The sequence below is a fragment of the Neltuma alba genome, unplaced genomic scaffold (genome assembly GCF_004799145.2).
Source record: "Neltuma alba isolate B1F8T4 unplaced genomic scaffold, ASM479914v2 tig00005722_pilon, whole genome shotgun sequence".
NCBI lineage: Eukaryota > Viridiplantae > Streptophyta > Magnoliopsida > Fabales > Fabaceae > Neltuma > Neltuma alba.
Window position 1 is genome coordinate 327906 of NW_021634207.1, and position 20060 is coordinate 347965.

Consider the following 20060-nt stretch of genomic DNA (forward strand, 5'->3'; position numbering starts at 1 on the left):
ATAGGATAAAAGATGTTTTTTCTCTGCCTTGAGGCCAGAGTGTTGATTACTAGAAAAATTTGAGGACTTGGACGCGCTGAAGTTGCGAGCAAAATGTAATGAAGCAGCCCATTTGCATGGCAAATTATTTCTCTGTGTTGATGTATTTGCTATGGCAAGTAACCCACAGTACAGGATCTGCAGCACAGCGGCAACAAATAGTCGAGGCGGAGGATCAAATCCTCCATGCTCCTATGGTCTAATCCATTCATCCACTTTCAGTAAATTCGCCTTATGAGCTTCCGCTCTTTCTTTTCTTAAATATTTGTCTCTATAATTTAATAAAATATAGATTATTTTGTCTCTTGAAAAAATAAAACTTACAAATTAAAATTTAAGATCATAAAATTAAAATAAGAATAAATTTAAGAGAATAAAAATTATATTAACATTTTTTTTGGCTTTTTTGGGCACTTGGGTTCCTAATGAATCATTGTGAGATGACTTGAGAAAGTCGGTTTTGAATCCACGCCGCTGGCCACGGGAGGGGAACATCATGTCAGAACCAGGTTCATGTTATGCAACACATTGGAAATTCAGGTGTACTTCGCTGCAGGATTCCAAATTTGATGCAAAAGTTGACAATCGACGGGATAAGAAACAAAAATATCACTTTCAGTACTTAATAAATAAAAGTTAGTTTTATTTTTGATTTGATTTTAATTTATTTTTTTCTTATATTTATCCATTTTTTAAAAAAAATTTATACTCTTGTGGTAGCTATATATGTTAAAAATTTTATTAAATTGTAGTTATAATTAATACATATGATTAGCAGAAGTATTTGAAAAAAATATCTATTTATTATAAATAACTAATCTAACAAACTTTTTAAATTCACTCAAATTAATTAACTAGTTTTTATATTTATTATAAAGTAATAAATTTCGTTGACCCTGATCTATTCACCAGAAAGGCAACAATGAAGGGCGAAGGGCACTCATGGCTTCAACCCCACCACGAGGCACAAATACTGTTGCATCGCACCCACACCAACAAATCCACTAAACTCCTGCTTAGTGGCGCCGGCGACAAGCCCTTACTTAAATATAATCAGACTTTAATTACCCTCAGGAAATTAAAATTCAGACTTACTTCAGCCTAATAAACTACGTCATACCTCATGTTCCTATATACTATCGACCAAAAAAAAAAAAAAACAAACTTCATAGAGTACAGTGAAAGAAAGAAACCATAACACAATTGGATGGGGGGATGGCGCAGGGGTCAACACATAAGAGGGTGCGCCATGATTAGAAGAAAAGTCCAAACTGAGCAGCTACAGTGGCTGAGCAAGTGACAAATATATATGCAGAGGCTGAGCCCATATCCATTCCATAGAATGCCTCTAATTTCGCTACCACGCTCCTCAACTCAATCTGTGCAATATTCATTTGGGCATCTCATCCTCTCCAAACATGGTCCCCAGGTGCAATGAACCCAGCGAGTTGAGTTCAACGCACATAGGGATATTAGATGACGGCCAAGCGTGCCATTTATTTTCAATTCATGTGCCTTTCACCGCCCACCCTCCGCCTCCCCAATTATTCAAATATATCTATGCCCTCCCTTTTTTTATTTTTTCGATCGTTGTTTGTCTGAATTCTGTTTCTCAAGTCCGCAGGCTTCCGATTCCGGCCATTTTCTATCCTCGTCTGAAGCAAGGCTCATCCCATGTGCTTTCCTCGTCCATATTGAATCACTTTCCATTCTGCATTTCAGCCAAATAAAAATACGAGTATACACATGAAGATGAAAAACTAACAGCACGTACACAAAATAATATTATATATTTATTTCTCTTCAATTACACTACTACGGATAATTGTTTAATTACTATACTATTCTCACAAAGGCTTACCATCTGAGCTGATCTCACGTCATTAAACTGCTTCGTTATCTATATAAAAGGAAATGTACAATTTGATAGTTATGTCTGATGAAACTTTGAAAGGATATAGGAATAAAGACTCGTGTAATCCCTTGTTATGGAGGGCAGGAAGTCTTGTAAACTTGATTCCTCCACGAGCTTAACTGTAGAGGGAAAAAATCATTCAGCTTGATGGTGATCAAGCTCCTCGTTACTGAAAAACACCAAAACTCATGACTTTATTACCCATCCGATTCAACTAAACATGCTGCTTAATTCCATGACTTTAAAGATGCTGTTTTCAAACTTGTTCACCAACTGAAACCATTCGATCATACTTCAAATATCTGAAGGACATTAATCATAGTAGTAAGCAGAGGAAGAGTATATATCTGCTAGCTAGTGCCTCCAGAAAAGAAATCGACAAGAATCAGAATGCAATGGAGTGCACCACCGTGTCGATCAAGCTGGGGAGGGCAGTTACATTTATGATGAGAGATGATGATAAGTATTTGAGCAGCATCATTTCATTGGTTAATTTTCACTGCAAATGAAGGACAGGAATTAAACAATGTGCTGGAAGGGAACATTAAGATTTGGTAATAGGCTGATGGTTTGTATCATGAGCATCCCTCGGCAAGGGTCCCACTCCGAAATAAGAGCAATAAGAATTCAGGACAGTACTAGCGATTGTTTGGAGAAAAACCCTTCCCAAAATAACAATTGCTGGAGTTTTGCATTCTGAGGCTTAAACGACAAGCTTCGTTGCGGAAAAGCAGTGAGTCGACCAGATGTTGGGTTGGGACCCTTGTCTTCAGAGGGCACCATTGGCTGAGGAACCAGTGAGGACTGAGGCGTACACTAATCACACCCAACCGCCAGCGCTTCAAACTTCCAATGCTGGCCAGGCAGCAGGAATTATTATTATTATTATTTTTTGAGGGGCTAGAAGCTGGGTGACCTGTTGATGTACGAATCCCTTGTAATGTTTTCCTTTTCATTTGGGCCATTAAGTGGGGCTCTCAGCACTTTCAGCCCGGACATCCTTAGACCATGACTGTTCTTGGGGTTTACCAAAATGTTCACCCTATGTTCACCGAAAAAAGAAGAAGACAAAAACAAAATCTCAGCTATCAAGATAACTATTATAAAAAAAAACAGAAATTCAAACAGCCGCTTACATTTTCCTTATATCAATAAACATATACTTGTTATGAAAAATGAGAAAAGTATAAAGATTGAGATGAGGGAGATGGAGAAAATAAGAGGAAATTAGAGGAGAAATTAAGGGGGAGTTCTCATTTACTTCATTGTCTCAAATGTGTGTACATCATCTCCTATTTATAGGACCCCAATATTGAAGACTAACCTAAAGAGTTACAAGTACATAAAGAAAGGAATTAAGCAACATAATTGTTCAATTGGAGGTTATAGGAAATCAATACTTGAAACCCTTCAATTTGGGAGTTATAAGGTATAATGCCATTAACCATGAGAAGGAATCCCAAGGGGCTAAAGAGTTATGAACATCCACACAACATAATATTTACAACACTCCCTCTTGGATGTTCATAAACAAATATTGTGTCTCGTTAAAACCTTACTAGGAAAAACCCAGTGGGACAAAATCCTAGTGAAGGAAAAAGAGTACACAATATATATTGAAGTTGCTTCGTTAAAAAACCTTAACAGAAAAACCCCGTGGGACAAAATCTTAGCTAAAGAAAAGAGTACAACATGATCTTTACTCCCTCTAATGACAACATCACTTTTAGTCCCCCTATCAATAGCATCATTCTCTATCATTTTATCATAACAGGGTATACTAATTTCTCAAGTTGTCCAATGCCTTTTCAATCATATCTTCTTTTTTTACCATTAATTCTTTATCTACCCATAAAGAAAAATATGTATTAGTTCTTCAGGAACTAAGTAATTTGAGAAGAATAAGGAGACAAATTCATCTTAATAACATCGTAATAAATAATAATAAATAGTTATAAGTATCATAAGTTTAACTTGTAATATATATAGAATTTACACATACTGCAAAGATGATTTTGTCCAACCAATCGAAATTAATATAAACTATTTATAATAAATTTTCTCATAAAGTTAAATAAATTTCCATTTTCTCAATTCAAATGTGACATAAACATATGATTTTTTCTCTCAAATGTCACAGTAAAAACTAATTTAATTGTAGATATACAATTTTCTTTTATGCTTTTTCAAAATGTATGAACTTAAAGAATTAAATAATGTTTGAATTAATCCAATAATCATAATTTTTTAAACTATAATTATCATCTGCACATGCTTAATTTGTTCTCATAAACAAACTCATATAATTAAAAAGAACACAAATATAGAATATCTTTTAAAATAGACTTTCTGAGAATAAAATGTAAAATTGAACTTATCGTCAAAACTTCTTAACATTAATATATATTATTTATTTAATTTGTAATACTCAAAATATATCTTTTAAAAAATTACATACACATTGTATGAATACTTAACTTTCTTTCTCATCTAATTTCTTGTTTAGTTAAATTCAAAACAATTTCAAATGCTCACAATAAAATTTATTGTCAATAAATCACAATAAATCATTCAAACTAAGATCATACAAATAGCATATAAATAAACAAAATACGAACAATATATCATCTCTTTAATTTGTGCACAAATAGCACAATAAAGTACCAATATCATAATATGACCTTTTTTTTGTGTGGCTATTCTATTGATATGAAAATAAATTATATTCACAATTCATATTCATAAATATGCAAGTAAATTGGCACCATAAATTAACATTTCAAATTGACCAATAACTACTTTTAATGTTTATCAATATCTTAATATCAAATACTTATAATAATATATTTCTACCAATCAATCACAAGAAATTTAAAAAAATATTATGTAACCTTCTGGATATAGTCTTGTGGGCTAATGATTATATTTTTCAACTTTGACTAATTTGAACATATTTCTCTATAAGACATTACCTTGGGCATTATAACTACATTTTCATATTTTTCATAATATCTCTTGATCTTTTGATTTCATAACCAATTTTAACATTTAATTTCAGTAGATTGATACATATATTTGTCTATATAACTTCTGGTCATATTATGATATTTACTCATAATTGTTTTTTACTATAGAGGTATCAATATCTCCTCAATTATGGTTTAATAGCTAAAATCAAATATTATTGCCCTTTAATTATTAATTCCAACAGTACAATGTGGGCATGCTCTTTATCACTCTTATAGACATGTTCCTTACTTTCAGCAGCACATAATCAATTTATTCAAATATTAGTCTTCAGGACTATAGTAAAAATCTTTCAAATAAAGCTCTTTTATGCCATTTGATGTTTGAACTATTAGCCTTCAGGGCTTTGATACTTGTCACAATGTAGCCTTCAGGGCTTCAATACTTGTCACAGTGTAACCTTCAGGGCTTCAATACTTGTCACAATGTAACCTTCAGGGCTTCAATACTTGTCACAGTGTAACCTTCAGGGCTTCAATACTTGTCACCATGTAACTTTCAGGGCTTTGATATTTGTCACTATCAAATCATCAAAGTGCCATAGATTTTTCTTGTCATTCCATTTAAAAGTATCCATAGTGTTCTTTCACAAAAGAACAACTGCAAAAGTGATATGACTTCTGATCATCTAATCACATATAGCTTCTAGCCATTTAATAAAATGAAATTAAATAATATTGTAATGAAATAAACTAAATAAATTAAAATTCATAATCAAATATAAATAACATTATATAATCATATATATATATAATACTGCGATAGATATAAAATGACATAATATAAACAGATATATGTAAACAAACAATAGAACATATGGAAAAATAAATAAAATAAATAACACAATATCACAAAAGGGAGATAATAGAATTAAAATGTATAAAAAGAATAAATTAATAAATAACATAAAAGAACAACATAATATATAGCAAACATATAGAAAATTAAAATTAGATGTGATAATAAGATAAAAAGAATAATTGGGTAAGGAGAAGTTAGTAGAAAGTATTATCATATACTATAAGAATATATTAATTTACAAAGGGCTCATACCTCAAATCTTCAGAGCAAACTCGTGCTGATAACGTGTTATGAAAAATGAGAAAAGTACAAAGATTGAGATGAGAGAGATGGAGAAAATAAGAGGAAATTATAGGAGAAATTAAGGGGGAGTTCTCATTTACTTCATTGTCTCAAATGTGTGTACATCATCTCCTATTTATAAGACCCCAATATTGAAGACTAACCTAAAGAGTTACAAGTACATAAAGAAAGGAATTAAGCAACATAATTGTACAATTGGAGGTTATAGGAAATCAATACTTGAAACCCTTCAATTTGGGAGTTATAAGGTATAATGCCATTAACAGAGAAGGAATCCCAAAGGACTAAGGAGTTATGAACATCCACACAACACAATATTTACAACAATACTTTTATTGTTTCATTTATAGTACATTGATGGCAAAAAAAAAAAAATAATAATACATATTTTTGGGGATTGTCGTTCTGCTTCTCCTGTTATCCATTCTTTGATTATCTTATGGGCCAAATATAATATAGAAGAGAAAATGGGGAAGAGTGGGGGTTAATCTCAAAAGAAGATCAGATAACACGCCTTGGAATTGGAATTAATTAAGCACACTAGAAATAGAAAAAATATCCAGCTCAACAGTTGAATATTCAGCCGACGTTTTTTTTTTTGTGGCCAAAATTGACGTTTAAATTTTCACGGTAAGCCAGCCACAACGTAACTTGCCATACTGTTGCTGCGATGGTGGTGGGTGACAACAATTATATGAGTTTATAATCCTAATAATTGTTCAATATCTTAAATTTAGTAGGGGCAAACTATTAAAACATGGCAAACTATTATTCAATATCTTAAATGTTGGGGTGTTTGGCAACATAAAAAATACTTTTAAAAAGCAATTTTTTTGTAAAACAAGGCAAACTCCTTTACATATTTATTTCGTATACTGTAAAAATACTTTTAAAATCATAGATAGTTTGGTTTCCATCCAAACACCTTCTTAAATTAACTTCTATATATATGCCTACATACAATTTTTCAAAAGCGAAAGGGGCATTTGTCAGCTCTTACAACAACAAATCGACAACGTAATGCAATTTTAAAACAGAAAAAGATTCCAACTATCCTTGTCCTTAAAAGTAATTACTAACCACGAGATAAATACATTTGACTCCATGTGAGAATGGTAATTTTTCACTATGAAACTTGAGCTTATGGCCAGGCGAGCCAGGGTTAGAGCACCGGTACGGTGTATCATTGGGACATAAAAAAAGAGTTGGGATTTTACGTGGGTTCAGTTTTTAAAGAGAACCACGAAAGACATTCCCAGCTAACTATTGTGGTGCGTGCACTCACCAAATCTGAAGAGAAGGAAGCAGACCCGAGGCATCGCCAACCGCTGCAACTACTAATGTGTCACTGTGCATGTGTACGGCAACGCCTCCCATGATCAGAGCAGGTCAATTAGAATCCCGACCATTCATTCATTCGTTCATAACATATCCAACACACATCAAATCAACCTCAACCAGCACGCAGAGGAGAATGTTCCCCACAGTTTGCCATTCTGTTTCATCTGAAAATACATTCTTTTTCCCCGTTTTCTTAAAGATAAACTTGTCATTCTTCCAACCCTGAGGCTCTAACTACATTACAATTAGGTTAAAAGAACATGCCCCTCCCTTATTTGGAACATGGAAAGGTGGTTTTACAGAGAACTCAAGCGGAGATCCAAGGGAGGGGCTTCCATTGGTTCGGCGGGATCGTCCCTGCAATCATGAGCATGTGCCCTCAGCTTCCCCGCTTCTGATCTGCCCAACGAGTCCACGGGGAAGAGCTGAAGCGTCTCCATCACTCTCTGCGGCTCCGGCGCCACCTGATTCCCATCACTATTATCTGAGTGGAACATTTGAACAAAAACAAATTAGATGGCAGCAAAATGAGAAGAAGGAATTATGTCGAGATAACTGAGTGGGTTAATGCATGTACGTACTGGGTGAAGAAGAGGGAGTGAGTTTGCGGCGTTTGAGGCGTTCGCGGGCTTTGTGGTTCTGGAACCAATAGAAGACGTTCTTGCTCTCGATGTGGCCGTAAAAGCTGAGGAGAGAGGAGATCTTTTGGATCTGGTCGGTGCTTGGGGTTCGGAGACCGGAGGTGAAGAGGTGAGTCAGAAGCTTGAGCTGCTCCGCCGTGGGATTCCAACGCCCGCACTTCGTCCCACTCCCTCCACTGCTCCCGCTCCTACAAAAGCCTGACATCCCTCTCCTCTTTCCTTAAAAAGATCTGACTCTGTCTCCTCCGTGCGCATATTTATAATCGCCTTCTCCCTCCCTCCCTATCATAAAATAATATTCTGCACTTGTTACGTTTCTTTAACTTTTTTAATTATACATTCAGCAGCTGCCTCAGATTTCCTGTTGATAGTTCTAAAGCAGAAGTGGCATATAATGACATAACTATACTTTATCATCGCTTCAATTTTCACATAAAAGTACTTTTTCTCTTTTTAATTAGCTAGAATTGTTTTTTCATAATTATTAGTTTAACTTGTTTACTTCCCCACTTTTTAAGAACGTACGAGTTCCGTTAGTCGTCAATGCCAATGTTTATTATAAAAAATATTCTACAGCCATGCGATAGTCGATGAGACAAATTAATTCTATGGCTTGTTTCAGATTATTATTTTATAGTACTCCTCTTGTTCTATTTATATGACAGGGAAAAGACATTTTTTAGTCTTATTTAGAGGGTATTGAGAGAAATTTTTGTATGGATGTAAAATTTTACCTTAATTTATTATTATTTGACTTTATTTACATGAGATATAATATATCAAATAGGGATAAAATTAAAAGGTTAATAAATTTTAAATGAGAGTTTAAGGTTTTTTTTTTGTCTATATGAAACATATTAGAAGTTATTTATAAATAAGATTATAAGAGTATATGCCAAGTATGGGGCTTGTATCTATCTCTACCTTAAAGTTGTCTTTGCAGGGATCAACGACCGGCCCTATGTTTATAGTGCGTGTCTGCCTTGAATTTTGGGATCGTGGAACTGAACAATATATATATACATGTGTATATGTATGCGGATTTGATCTCAGATTTATTATAAGGAGTCTACATAGCATTTTGTGCGGAGAGATAGAAATTAGAGAGATGAAGACATGCGTAAAAACAGCGACTGTTCAACGCTTCGGTCTTAGAGCAGACAACGTGTAAGTTTCACTGATTCTAGTTAAAGTATCGTTTATTTTATTATAGGATCCGCACTTCAAATTTTAATAGGCCTCCTCCAGTTCATCTCCTTACAGACACAACTGTGTTTTTCAGTAAAGTATATATGCACTTGCTGCTCAATATTATATTCTCTATAGCTGCCTTTATAATGTGTGCTGGTGTAATCTAGAGTATAAATTAGCTTCTATATGCCTAACGCTTGGGCATAATCCAGAACGGGCAGGACATATGAGAACAGCCCAACTTTGTTTTTAAAAGAAGCGGTTCTTTGCTAAGGTACATATAGGCATGGCTAGAACTTGGAAGGTGGAATATAATTATGAGCGATTAAGTTGGCACGAGATGGGAAGGTATTAAAATTGCACATTGTCTGATATTTGTTGGACGTTTGTGATCGCCACAGACTGACAGAGATACTACTGAGTTAGGCTGATGACGCAGGTTTCGTGGAAATCCTTTTAAGGAGTGACAAATTAATTAAAGTTTCACTTTCTAACTCAATGGAGATAGGACGTGAAAGATATGATTCGAGTTTTCTACAAAGTGAGTTCAGGTCAAAATGGTAATTTACATTTTGGATTATTCTCATATATACACGGATATCACTGGATGAGAAAGAGATGCAATTGGATGGGGAATAAAGAATCCTATACTGTGCCATGAAGAGCAATGTCGCAGGTAGTAAGCAAGATCTGCGAAATGATGTCCCAGTTGTTATATTTTTAATGAATAAAGAAAACTGAAAAAGAAAGGGCTTGTTGGGTGCAATGGTCGAGGATGTAACAGCATGTTCACGAGTGTGATGTTGCGTGTTGATGCACGGCACTAGGGGCTCTCCAACTCCGAGGTGCTTTTGGACATCAAGCTGTTCACCTCTCTCTTCTTCATCTGCACCCATCCTCCTCCTTATCCAATATCACTTCTCATGCAAGACGCACCCCCTCATTCTGTAAATAATTTAATTACCTGCTTTGCATGATAATTATATATATGCAACGTCCGTCATTAAAAAAAAAATTCTCATTTATATTATATAGATGTGTGTATGTGAATTCGTCAGTCCCATTAAAATATATGCCCTGATGAGTCTGAGTTTCTATTCGTGATCAATTTAATATTCATGTTTGAGCAATTTTACTACACTCTCAAAGTTCTCGGCATAAACATGCTGCTGCAGAACCGATGATGTCTTTGAATTCTTTTTTTTAACAATAAAGTATTCATTTGTTTCTGGGATTTTCGGGCCCAGATCTAGAGCGACTCGACCTAATTTTATCAGAAGAAGAAAACATCGAAGACAATGAGGGTGAATTCCTGCTAGTTTCCAATAATTATAACCTAGTAATCAACGCATGCGGCAATTAAGAGTGTGAAGCCAAATAAACTAAATTAGAGGAGCATAGAGTGGACACCTATGTAAACTAGCTTTTTGACATTTGAAACCAGCAAATCTATATGGGAGGTCCACGGAATCATTTTCAAACATCCAGGAAAGACAACAAGCGTACAACTTCGAATAATAATTCAGTGCGCCAAAAACAAATATTTATATGAACAGTGCAGATGATTTTAAAACCTTCACAAGCTGCATACAAGACTCAAACAATGAGGGTTAAAAGTTGGATGAGTTGGCGGAGGAGAGACAAAGTACAAAAGCGGGCATGAGTTCGGAATGAAAGCTAATGAACGTTACGTTGAGCACCACCTATACATATAATGCTCCGCGTCTTCGCTGGTTTCGTCGGTTCTTTATTTTTCTGACAACTGAAAACAACACAAGTAATGTAGCTAGCCTGCATTACAATCGGCCCCTTCTTCTGTTTGATTGTTTGAATATGTGTGTGTGTGTGTGAGGGAGCAATCAGTGGGAAAGTCTCAAAGACGGTGGGTCCCTGCTGCAGTGAGCAATGACGCATAGTGTTTCTACAATTTTTATGTATTTATGTCTGCATGTCCCCTTCCGCGATCTTAGGTTGCCACGTTCTTTTCCAACCAAACAGTGCGGCTACAACGTCCAGGCTGCGCGCGCCGGCAGACACACACGCACGCACATATCTGTGTGTGTGAATACAAGATTAGTGTCGATCATTGGAACTGGGATTCTCCCATTTCTAATTTCTAATTAATTACTACTTTGGTCCTATTGATAATCTACTTCCAACATACTTCACCCGGGTCTGAAAAAAATTTAAACTTTATTAGCGATCATTTAAAACTCAACAACTTTATAACTATATATATTTGATGTACAATATATCTCATGTAAACAAAATTAAAACAAGAATAAATGAAAGATAAAATCATATATCTATACAAAAAAATTTCTCTCAATACCTTACAAATTAAATAGAACAAAAAAAGATATATTTTCTCCACCCTGTAGATATGACTCTATAATGACAATGACCCCAATCTAAATGTTACTCGCCGCCTTCCTTTTTTATTAGATTATATGCAGATTTTGCTTCGTTCGTTTTTTGTAAAACTTTGGAAGCATGCTAGACACGGACAACGATGATCACAGAAACACTACCGCCATTCAAACATTATTATGATTCGGTCAAAATATAATAACCCATTCATTCCTTCTCCACGGGGACGACGAACCCAAATATATTGACGTTTCGGCTCCTAACAGGTCATTTGGAATAATGGACAAAACAATTAAAAAATTCTCTTATAAGTTCTATAACTCATATTATTTTGTGCAGTAGAATTGAGATGATGATCAATTTAAAAAAAAAAAAAAACCATTCTGCCTTCCCTTAGATTTTTCAGTGGCATTCTACGAAGTGTTTTTGAACTCAAAGTTAGGCACCAAAGTTATTGACGTGGTGCTTCAGATGATGAATTGACGATATAGATAATCAAGTTGCTCAGACTAGTTCTGTGGACAAATATACCAATATGCATATGAATTTTTCTTACGTTATTCATACATCAGTATATTTTATATAAAATTTATAAGAAGCTCCATAAGTAATAAATAGTGCGGTTCATCTCAAATTTCACCCCAATTAAAGTACGAAAAATGATGATAAGCTACACGAAGGTATAATGGTTTATAATCAGAGAAAACTGAAAAGCACTCACTAAAGAAGCACGAAACCAACAGGAGCGGGAGTAATGGATGATCTGCCACATTTCCAGCTGCCACTTCTTGGACTGAACCCCACCTAACTAATTAATTAAGAATCAACACAGTCCAATGCACGAAGGGATCTGTTTAATTCCTTTTGGCTTCCAAGCACGCGCGTGCTTGACCAGATTTGCTAACGATAATCGAGGGGCAGGTGCTTAAACAAGATATCCGAAGCTTTTCACAAGTTACGTTGCTTTGGTGGAATTAGATCAATTGCAAATTAGGACTCTTTTGATCGTTTGAAGCCTTCCCATGCTCGACTAACTTTTGTAAACTGAAGTTAATGTTGTAACGTGATTTGATTTATATTTAGAGAGATTTTGGCCAAAAAAACTTAATGGAAGAATGATCGGTGTGCGGTTATTGATAGGAGATCAGGAAGGGTTATCCATGAAGGATTTTTGAAGGCCTTCGGGCTCAAAATTCACAGGCCCACGTTTACCTCTTCTCAGTTTCTTAGCAAGTCGAGTACCAATTTGAATATCTAAATAATTACTTCTTTATGAGATTAAAATTGTTACCAACTTAAATGAGATTTTAGGTTGTTTTCTTTTTACGGAGCTCAAATAAGTATTTCTTTTTAATTTTGAGATTCCTAAATTATAAAATTAAAGATGTGATGCAGAGTTTAAAGAATACATACATTTACGAATGTAATGCCAACGACAGTACCCAGAACTGAAAGGCCTATAGAACCTGAATGATTTAATGTATAATTTTACTTTTATTTATTATTCTCCACATTGTTATTCTTGTAAAATGAAATGATACTAAACAGGGATACGATTAAAAAATTATTAAATATTAAAACAAGATTGAAAAAGAATTTTTTTGGTAATAATTTTTTTTTTTTTTGATAAAACATGCTAATTGAGCGACAGCAAAGTCCTTCAACTTTACGTTAGTCGCTGGAACTGGAAGGCCTAGAACCTGGATGATGAACTTTATTGACTGACGCATACGCCAGGCGGAACAGGACAACACTACTGAGATATGAGCTCCAAACGCAGGGCACTGCACAACTTGTTCAGTTTTTATTTTTTAATTTTTTCTTAATTTGACAGATACCCGATCCATACATCAAAGGACCACCACATGAGAGATGGGCCCTCTTCCAACTCAAAAGTAGAGGAAATTATATTGGCCCATCCTTTCCCATGCCCGACCGGGCTCCGTTTTCAATCACCGCCACCCCAAAAAGAAACAAATTCCATTCTTTACACGCGCAAAAGACACTGAGAAGATCCATCATGCGGAAAAAGCAAAAAGAGACTCAAATTAAAAATAGAAAGAGAAACCAGCAGGCTTGAAGGGATGACATGATGAGCTTCAATCACCCATTAAGTGGAGCTGAAGGGAATGGCTCTGATCACCACCTGGTGGTACAAAGCCGCAAGAGCTGCTCCCACGAATGGTCCCACCCAGAAAACCCACTGTTTCATCATGCGTCAGGAGAGTCGTCATCATTCATGTGCGTTCCCATAATATTCAACAAGAAATTTAGGAGAATGACACGGCATAGAATAGAAAACAGATATGGGGACTAAATACGAGAGCGGAGGTGCATACATGATCGTCCCAGCCTTTGTCGCTGTTGAAGACGATGGCAGCGCCCAGACTACGAGCTGGGTTGATGCCGGTGCCGGTGACTGGGATGGTGGCCAGGTGCACCAAGAACACAGCAAACCCAATTGGCAAGGGTGCCAAAAGCTGATCGTTCATTAAAAATGAAGCAGCATCTTTTTTTTGTAAGATCAATTCGGTATTAAATTGTTTGAAACGTAATGAAACGGACCGAAGGGGGAAAAAAAGAAAGAAAAGATGGGGTGACTTACAGGGACGTGGGAATCTCGGGCGTTGCGTTTGGCGTCAGTGGCGGAGAAGACGGTGTAAACGAGAACGAAGGTGCCGACGATCTCAGCGCCGAGGCCATCTCCTTTGGTGTAGCCAGGGTTCACGCCATTGGCACCACCTCCATTGAGGGTGTATCTGGCGCTGCCCTCGAAACCCTTAACCACACCGGCCCCGCATATGGCGCCCAGACACTGCATCACCATGTAGAACAGTGCTCTCGTCAACGACAGTTTCCTGGCCAGGAGGAGCCCGAACGTCACCGCCGGGTTAATATGACCGCCTGCACGTTTACATCAACACTAGCATATGTGAAATCAACTTCACCTCGCAGAAAGGAGAGCAAGAGTAAGCAGTCGTCGTTTAGTATAGTATGTCGAATAGACGGGGAGATCGGTAACCTGAGATGCCGGCGGTGCAGTAGACGAGGGCGAAGATCATGCCGCCGAAGGCCCACGCGATCCCCTGAATGCCGACAGTGGAGCACATGGACTTGGAGTTCTTCACGCCCATAACGGTCAAGACGGTGATGTAGAGGAAGAGAAAAGTGGCCACAAACTCGGCTATGCCTGCTCTGTAGAAGGACCACGACGTGAGCTCGGAGGGCTCGAACAGAGGCGCCGGCGGTGGCTCCTGGTAGTCCTTGCCTCCGTCTTGAATCTGAGCTGCCGTCCCGATGGGCTGCCTCTCCGAGAACTTGTTAGCTCCCAGCGAGACGTCTTGCTCCTTCCCCTCCATTTTTGCTCGTCGCGGGTCTCTCCCTGCCCTTAGCTTTCAGGCTCGTTTGAGTGTGTGCGTGGGAGAAAAACTGACAGGATTGGATGGGCGGGGGGGGGGGATTGGGCGGGGATTTATAAGCTTAATCAGACCCTAATCAAGCAGGATAGCAAGTGGTGGGGCCTACCGGCACAAAGTATAAATTGATTTACGTTCTTATCTTTCTGGCCGTCCAATCATTTTCCTGGTTTATTCATTAAATGAAAGTCGGTATGTATTGAAGGTGTGGATCCAAAATAGTGCTTGGTCGTCCCTACCTGGCACCATGGCCACCACTCATTGCATGACCGACCATATTTTTGTGCGGCACTGCTGGAGCGTGCATTGATTTTCTGAACTTGGCAGCATGTGTTCACAGAACTCAGCGCGCAGACGCAAAGCAGCCCTCGCTTCACTAATTACAAAGTTGTTCTGTTTCATCATATCCCTTTCATTTCTCATTTTGGCCATTCAGAGCCGGGACTCTGGTTTCTTAGGCAGATGCCATAACTGCGGTCCCTGCTGGACAGTGCGAGCTAAGTGTGGTGTTGTAATCATGAAAAATTAATGTGCCAGGTTATAGATAGATACAGGGGGAAAGAAAACGCAATGAATTGAATGATTCATTAGCCGGAGGCGTAATTTTAATGTGGATACGTGATTAATGTCTATCGTTTGTGAATGATACTGGTTTGAAGAGAAATGATAGCACGGCCATCCTTCGGGAGAAAGAAGCGGTCCGAGGGTCGTGATTATATGTGAATGAATACAAATTGAAGGCACATCAGTGATCAGTGTCAGATGACATTCTCAGCTTGTCGTGCATCGTGTAATTTCACGTTTCCCTTGCCACATATTTGTCTTTTTTGTTATTGTTTGTAAAGATGGCGCGAACATGACCCTCCCTCTGCGGTGAAGGCGAAGCCAATTATCAGCTTATCCCGCAACGTCCTTTATGGACGCCCACATATCTGCTTTTATTTCATATACAAGTATATAAATTAAAGCAGTAACAGGAATATAGGATCGCTCGTCCTCCCATTTTTCTGTTTTTATTTTCACGAAAAAAGGTTATGGTTTGAGCACGCATATATTATATGGTGGGGATGTATACTTTGCGCGAATGAGACAACATGATAGTATATGCGCACAGAAAAAAGATGAGCGAGAGGGATATAGTGTCACACACACACACACACACACACAATGGGTGGAGTATGAGTAGGGGAACCTAACGGGGGATTAGTTAAGAGGGAATGAGTTGTGGAGATAAGATTAATAAATGCAAAATGGAGTTCTAAATAATTGAAGGGCAGAGGGCATGCATCTACATGTGGGGTGGCAACGTCCCTCCCCTGCTTTTCCACCATGCATCACATTATTCACTGCATATTTCTCATTAGTTGTTCCTCTTTTTTAATTTTGAGGAAATTCAAAAAGAAGAGAGGTTTTGGGGGGGGGGCTACGATCCTACAAAGTACAAACCCACTTCCACTTATTTTGTTGCCCATCATCTTCGTGTATGCCCTCCTTTGCCCGCGAAACAAACTCTTCATGAGATATTACGTCCAATACCGTTAAACTTGTATAATGATACAAATTTCAAACGCAGTGATAACTACCTAAAACTGGTTTCCGATCACCAGTACGTGTTTCCCACGCCCAGTGATTGGATGGTTTTTTTTTTTTTGGGGGGGGGGTGGTGGGGTATAAGCGGACAAGATGCGAATTGGGGTGGGGGGCGGGGGGAATATAAACGGGGTATGGTTTTATATGAGATGGCAGTATTATACAAAATATTATTGTGGCAGCTCCATCCAAAAATAGCAACGCCGCCCCCTCCAATTGTGGTGATTGGTGACGCCATCGTCATCATCATCCACGACGTACCGCCCAACAAATGAGGGCCGCAGATTTAATTGGCTGTCACCCCTCCCGGACCGACTACTTCGATTCATCACTACTTTTACTTCCATGCGATTATCATAGTTCTTCGTGAATTCACGCAATATGGAGACCCCCAAATTCGACTATCGAAAATTCAGTCTGGAACGTGTAAAGTTATAAATATTGTGCGGCAACCGCTTCAAGGCTTCAACCCGAACATGTGAATTGGTTATTCAGCGAAGGTGGGCCGCAGTATATGTACGCTGTATGGGGCGATGGCGATATGCTGAGCTCCCTCCTCAACCACCCTCTCTACTCTCTGCCCCGGCCTTTCCGGTCTATTCTCCCCTTATGCTTCTCTCTCATGATTTTTCATTTTTGTTCCCTTTTGTGTCTGTTGGGTTGCCCCTTAAACAAATAGTGGGCCTTGACCATGAGATTTACGATTCGGACCTTTTTACTTTAATGGATTTCGGCTGGCCCAAAGCCCAGCAGCAGCATGAGAGCAATGAGAATCGTGACGCGCAGCATAAACCCAGAGAGAAGGAAAAGAGTGTGGGGAAATAGTTGTTAAAGCCCAAGTGGGAGGTTTAAATTATCGTTATTATTGCGGCTGGGGACTCCTCCTAGCCGAGGAGGCACCGCTAATAAGCCCCCGGAGACAAATTACTATTTACTACTGTAACGAAAACGATTACTATTTACTAGTGCTTTTTTTTTTTACCAGCTACTTTTTACCAGCGCTTTAAATTCAATATTAAATTTCAAATATATGCGCTGTTTAAACGAGGAGACACAAATAACCAAATTTAAAAAAAAAAATTCAGACGTTGTTCGTTCGCGTGACTGGGTGGCAATTTTGCAGCGGACATTTTTCTTTGGTCGGGCGTGGATAAATGAAGACGCTCCTTCATTTCGTCTTAGAAATTTCAATTACATGAAGCATTTCATCAAGTAAAGCATACACGCATATAGAGAGAGAGAGAGAGAGAGTTACAGGCACGTGCACAAAAAAAAAAAAAAAAAAAATTATGAGGGGGAAAAAAGCCAAAAGGAGCAAGGCACCAGGGGAAAAACAGAGAGCAGCGAATGAACTCCGTACGTTTTGTTTTGACCCTATGTGCCGTACACTTGAGTTAGAAAATGCCCCCCCCCCGCCCCTCCTCCTCTTTTCGTTCTTCTGTTGTGTTTTTCAATCGGCACAGCAGCTATAGGCGGCAGAACCACCAAAAGACGAGGGACGTTGACATTATCACCAGCTCATCACTCCCATTTCCTTTGAATTTAAGAAACAGACATCCAATTATGCGCTGTCCTTGTAATAAAATACTAACTCTGATTCTTAATATAAAATATTGTTTGATTTTTATTTGATCTTAAATATAAGGTCTCAATCTATTTTGTCTCTCATATTTATACATTTTGTTTTAAAGTAGTCTTTTTAACAATGATATTTCTAGCCAATATATTTGATTGACAAGGATATTTTAGGAAAAATAACACATATTTATTACAAATAATTAACTTAACTTTTTTCTTTAATTTTCTCAAATTAGTCAACTAGCTCTTATAATTAAGACCGGAAATAGTATGTAGCAGTATAACTCTTTAAAAAAACTCTTTGCCCTTGTCCTATCACCCTTTATAGTAAAAGCAACTCAACATCATTTATAAATAAATAAATATAAAATCATTCCATATGTTGATAAAGAGTACTTCTTTAGTCCTATTTATAGGAAAGAGAGATAATATATTTTTTAATCCTATTTATAGGGTATTGAGAAATTTTTTATATATGAATGTACAAATTTACTCTTCATTTATTATTGTGTTGACTTTGTTTATATGATGTATAATATATATTAAGTAGAAATAAAATTGAAAAGTCATTAAATTTTAAATAAGAGTTAATGAAATTTAAGGTTTTTCTTAATCTGTGTGAAACATATTGAAAGTGTCTTATAAATAAAACCAGAAAAGCAGTATCTAAAATGCCTTTTTCAGATTAAAATGCTTCATTCTAAAGTGTCAATGAGAACCTGTTGTTTATGTGATGTTTATATCGTGAGTGTTCTCTCAGTGTTCGATGCCGTCGGGCGATGAGTGATGACCACCGGGCCGCATGTGGCACGACGCAATATGTTGTTTGCATTAAAAATATCATTGTCCAAACTTAAGGTCATCTTGCGTGGCGTGACCGAGTGGGTTCCATTTATTCTCAAACTTAATGCTTGCCAATTTTATCCCCCCTTGTGCTAATGAACCAATTCAAGTAAAATTATTAGAGAAAATTACACTCAGGTCTTACACAAAACAATTAATTTACAAAAAGTCCCTCAAAATCCCAAAATAACTCCCAAGTCTCCAAGGACTTGTGTGTAATAAATTGTAATCGTGAAATTATCTATTTACCTCATTCATTTATAGCCTCAACAATGACTGTTGACAACTCGAAGAGAAGTGGTTAACAACTTCGGCAGTGCCCCTGGCATTCCACAGAATGAGTTGTCAGTGACACTGTCGAGGTTGTTAACCACTTCTCCTCGGGTTGTCAATAGCCACTGTTGAGGTTGTAAATAAATTACTACAATAAAATTAATGGGAGTAAATAGGTAATTTTATCATTTCAATTTATTATACACAGGCCCATGGGGACTTGGGAGTTATTTTAGAATTTTGAGGGATTTTTTATGAATTAATTGTCTTGCATGGGACCTATATGTAATTTCCCCAAATCATTATATCTTGTTTATCACTAGAATGAGCTGTAGCTTTGAATTATTGCCATGTGACGTAAAACTTTTGTCCTTTTATTTCTCTGACTTGGTTCATATTATTTCCGCTGCAATCAGTTGACAAAATTGTATTATATTTTTCTGCCTCAATGATACGGAATAAATTAGTACACGTAAACATTAGGTTTTGCATTTTATACTATCGTTAACCATCTTCTTTCACTTTCACCTAAAAAAAAAAAAATCTTCTTTCACTATTAACATAAGGACTGGATGACATTTTGTTCTAATTATAGATTATAGATGTAAAGCGTCAACAGCTTGTGCTGGCAAAAAAAATGCCACCTCTTTTATCTTATAAATTTATTATTTTCAGATTAATATGTGAAATTAATAAAATAATAATAAGAAGAGAGATTTTAATGAAATCAAC

At 37.0% G+C, this 20060-nt stretch overlaps 2 protein-coding genes across 2 annotated transcripts; both read right to left on the bottom strand.

Moving 5' to 3' along the window:
- Positions 1-7722: 7722 nt before the first annotated feature.
- LOC114748515 (WUSCHEL-related homeobox 5-like) lies at positions 7723-8272 on the bottom strand. The gene is made up of 2 exons (XM_028936943.1): positions 8008-8272; positions 7723-7910 (listed from the first exon to the last, which is right to left on the bottom strand). Exons 1-2 carry the CDS (start codon positions 8270-8272, stop codon positions 7723-7725), a joined length of 453 nt encoding a protein of 150 aa, XP_028792776.1.
- Positions 8273-13415: 5143 nt separating this feature from the next.
- On the bottom strand, positions 13416-15055 carry LOC114748440 (probable aquaporin PIP-type 7a). The gene is made up of 4 exons (XM_028936837.1): positions 14651-15055; positions 14234-14532; positions 13968-14108; positions 13416-13831 (listed from the first exon to the last, which is right to left on the bottom strand). The coding sequence occupies exons 1-4, from the start codon at positions 14985-14987 to the stop codon at positions 13739-13741; spliced, it is 870 nt and encodes a 289-aa protein (XP_028792670.1). The 5' UTR covers positions 14988-15055; the 3' UTR covers positions 13416-13738.
- Positions 15056-20060: the final 5005 nt, after the last annotated feature.

Excerpts from the sequence above, each read along its gene's own strand:
- LOC114748515 (XM_028936943.1), bottom strand. The coding sequence starts at position 8,272 with ATGTCAGGCTTTTGTAGGAGCGGGAGCAGTGGAGGGAGTGGGACGAAG. Across the intron at positions 7,911-8,007 it reads CACTCCCTCTTCTTCACCCA|ATAATAGTGATGGGAATCAG; the intron begins GTACGTACATGC and ends TGTTCCACTCAG.
- LOC114748440 (XM_028936837.1), bottom strand. The coding sequence starts at position 14,987 with ATGGAGGGGAAGGAGCAAGACGTCTCGCTGGGAGCTAACAAGTTCTCG. Across the intron at positions 14,109-14,233 it reads CCCGAGATTCCCACGTCCCT|CTTTTGGCACCCTTGCCAAT; the intron begins GTAAGTCACCCC and ends ATGAACGATCAG. Across the intron at positions 13,832-13,967 it reads ACAAAGGCTGGGACGATCAT|TGGGTTTTCTGGGTGGGACC; the intron begins GTATGCACCTCC and ends ATGATGAAACAG.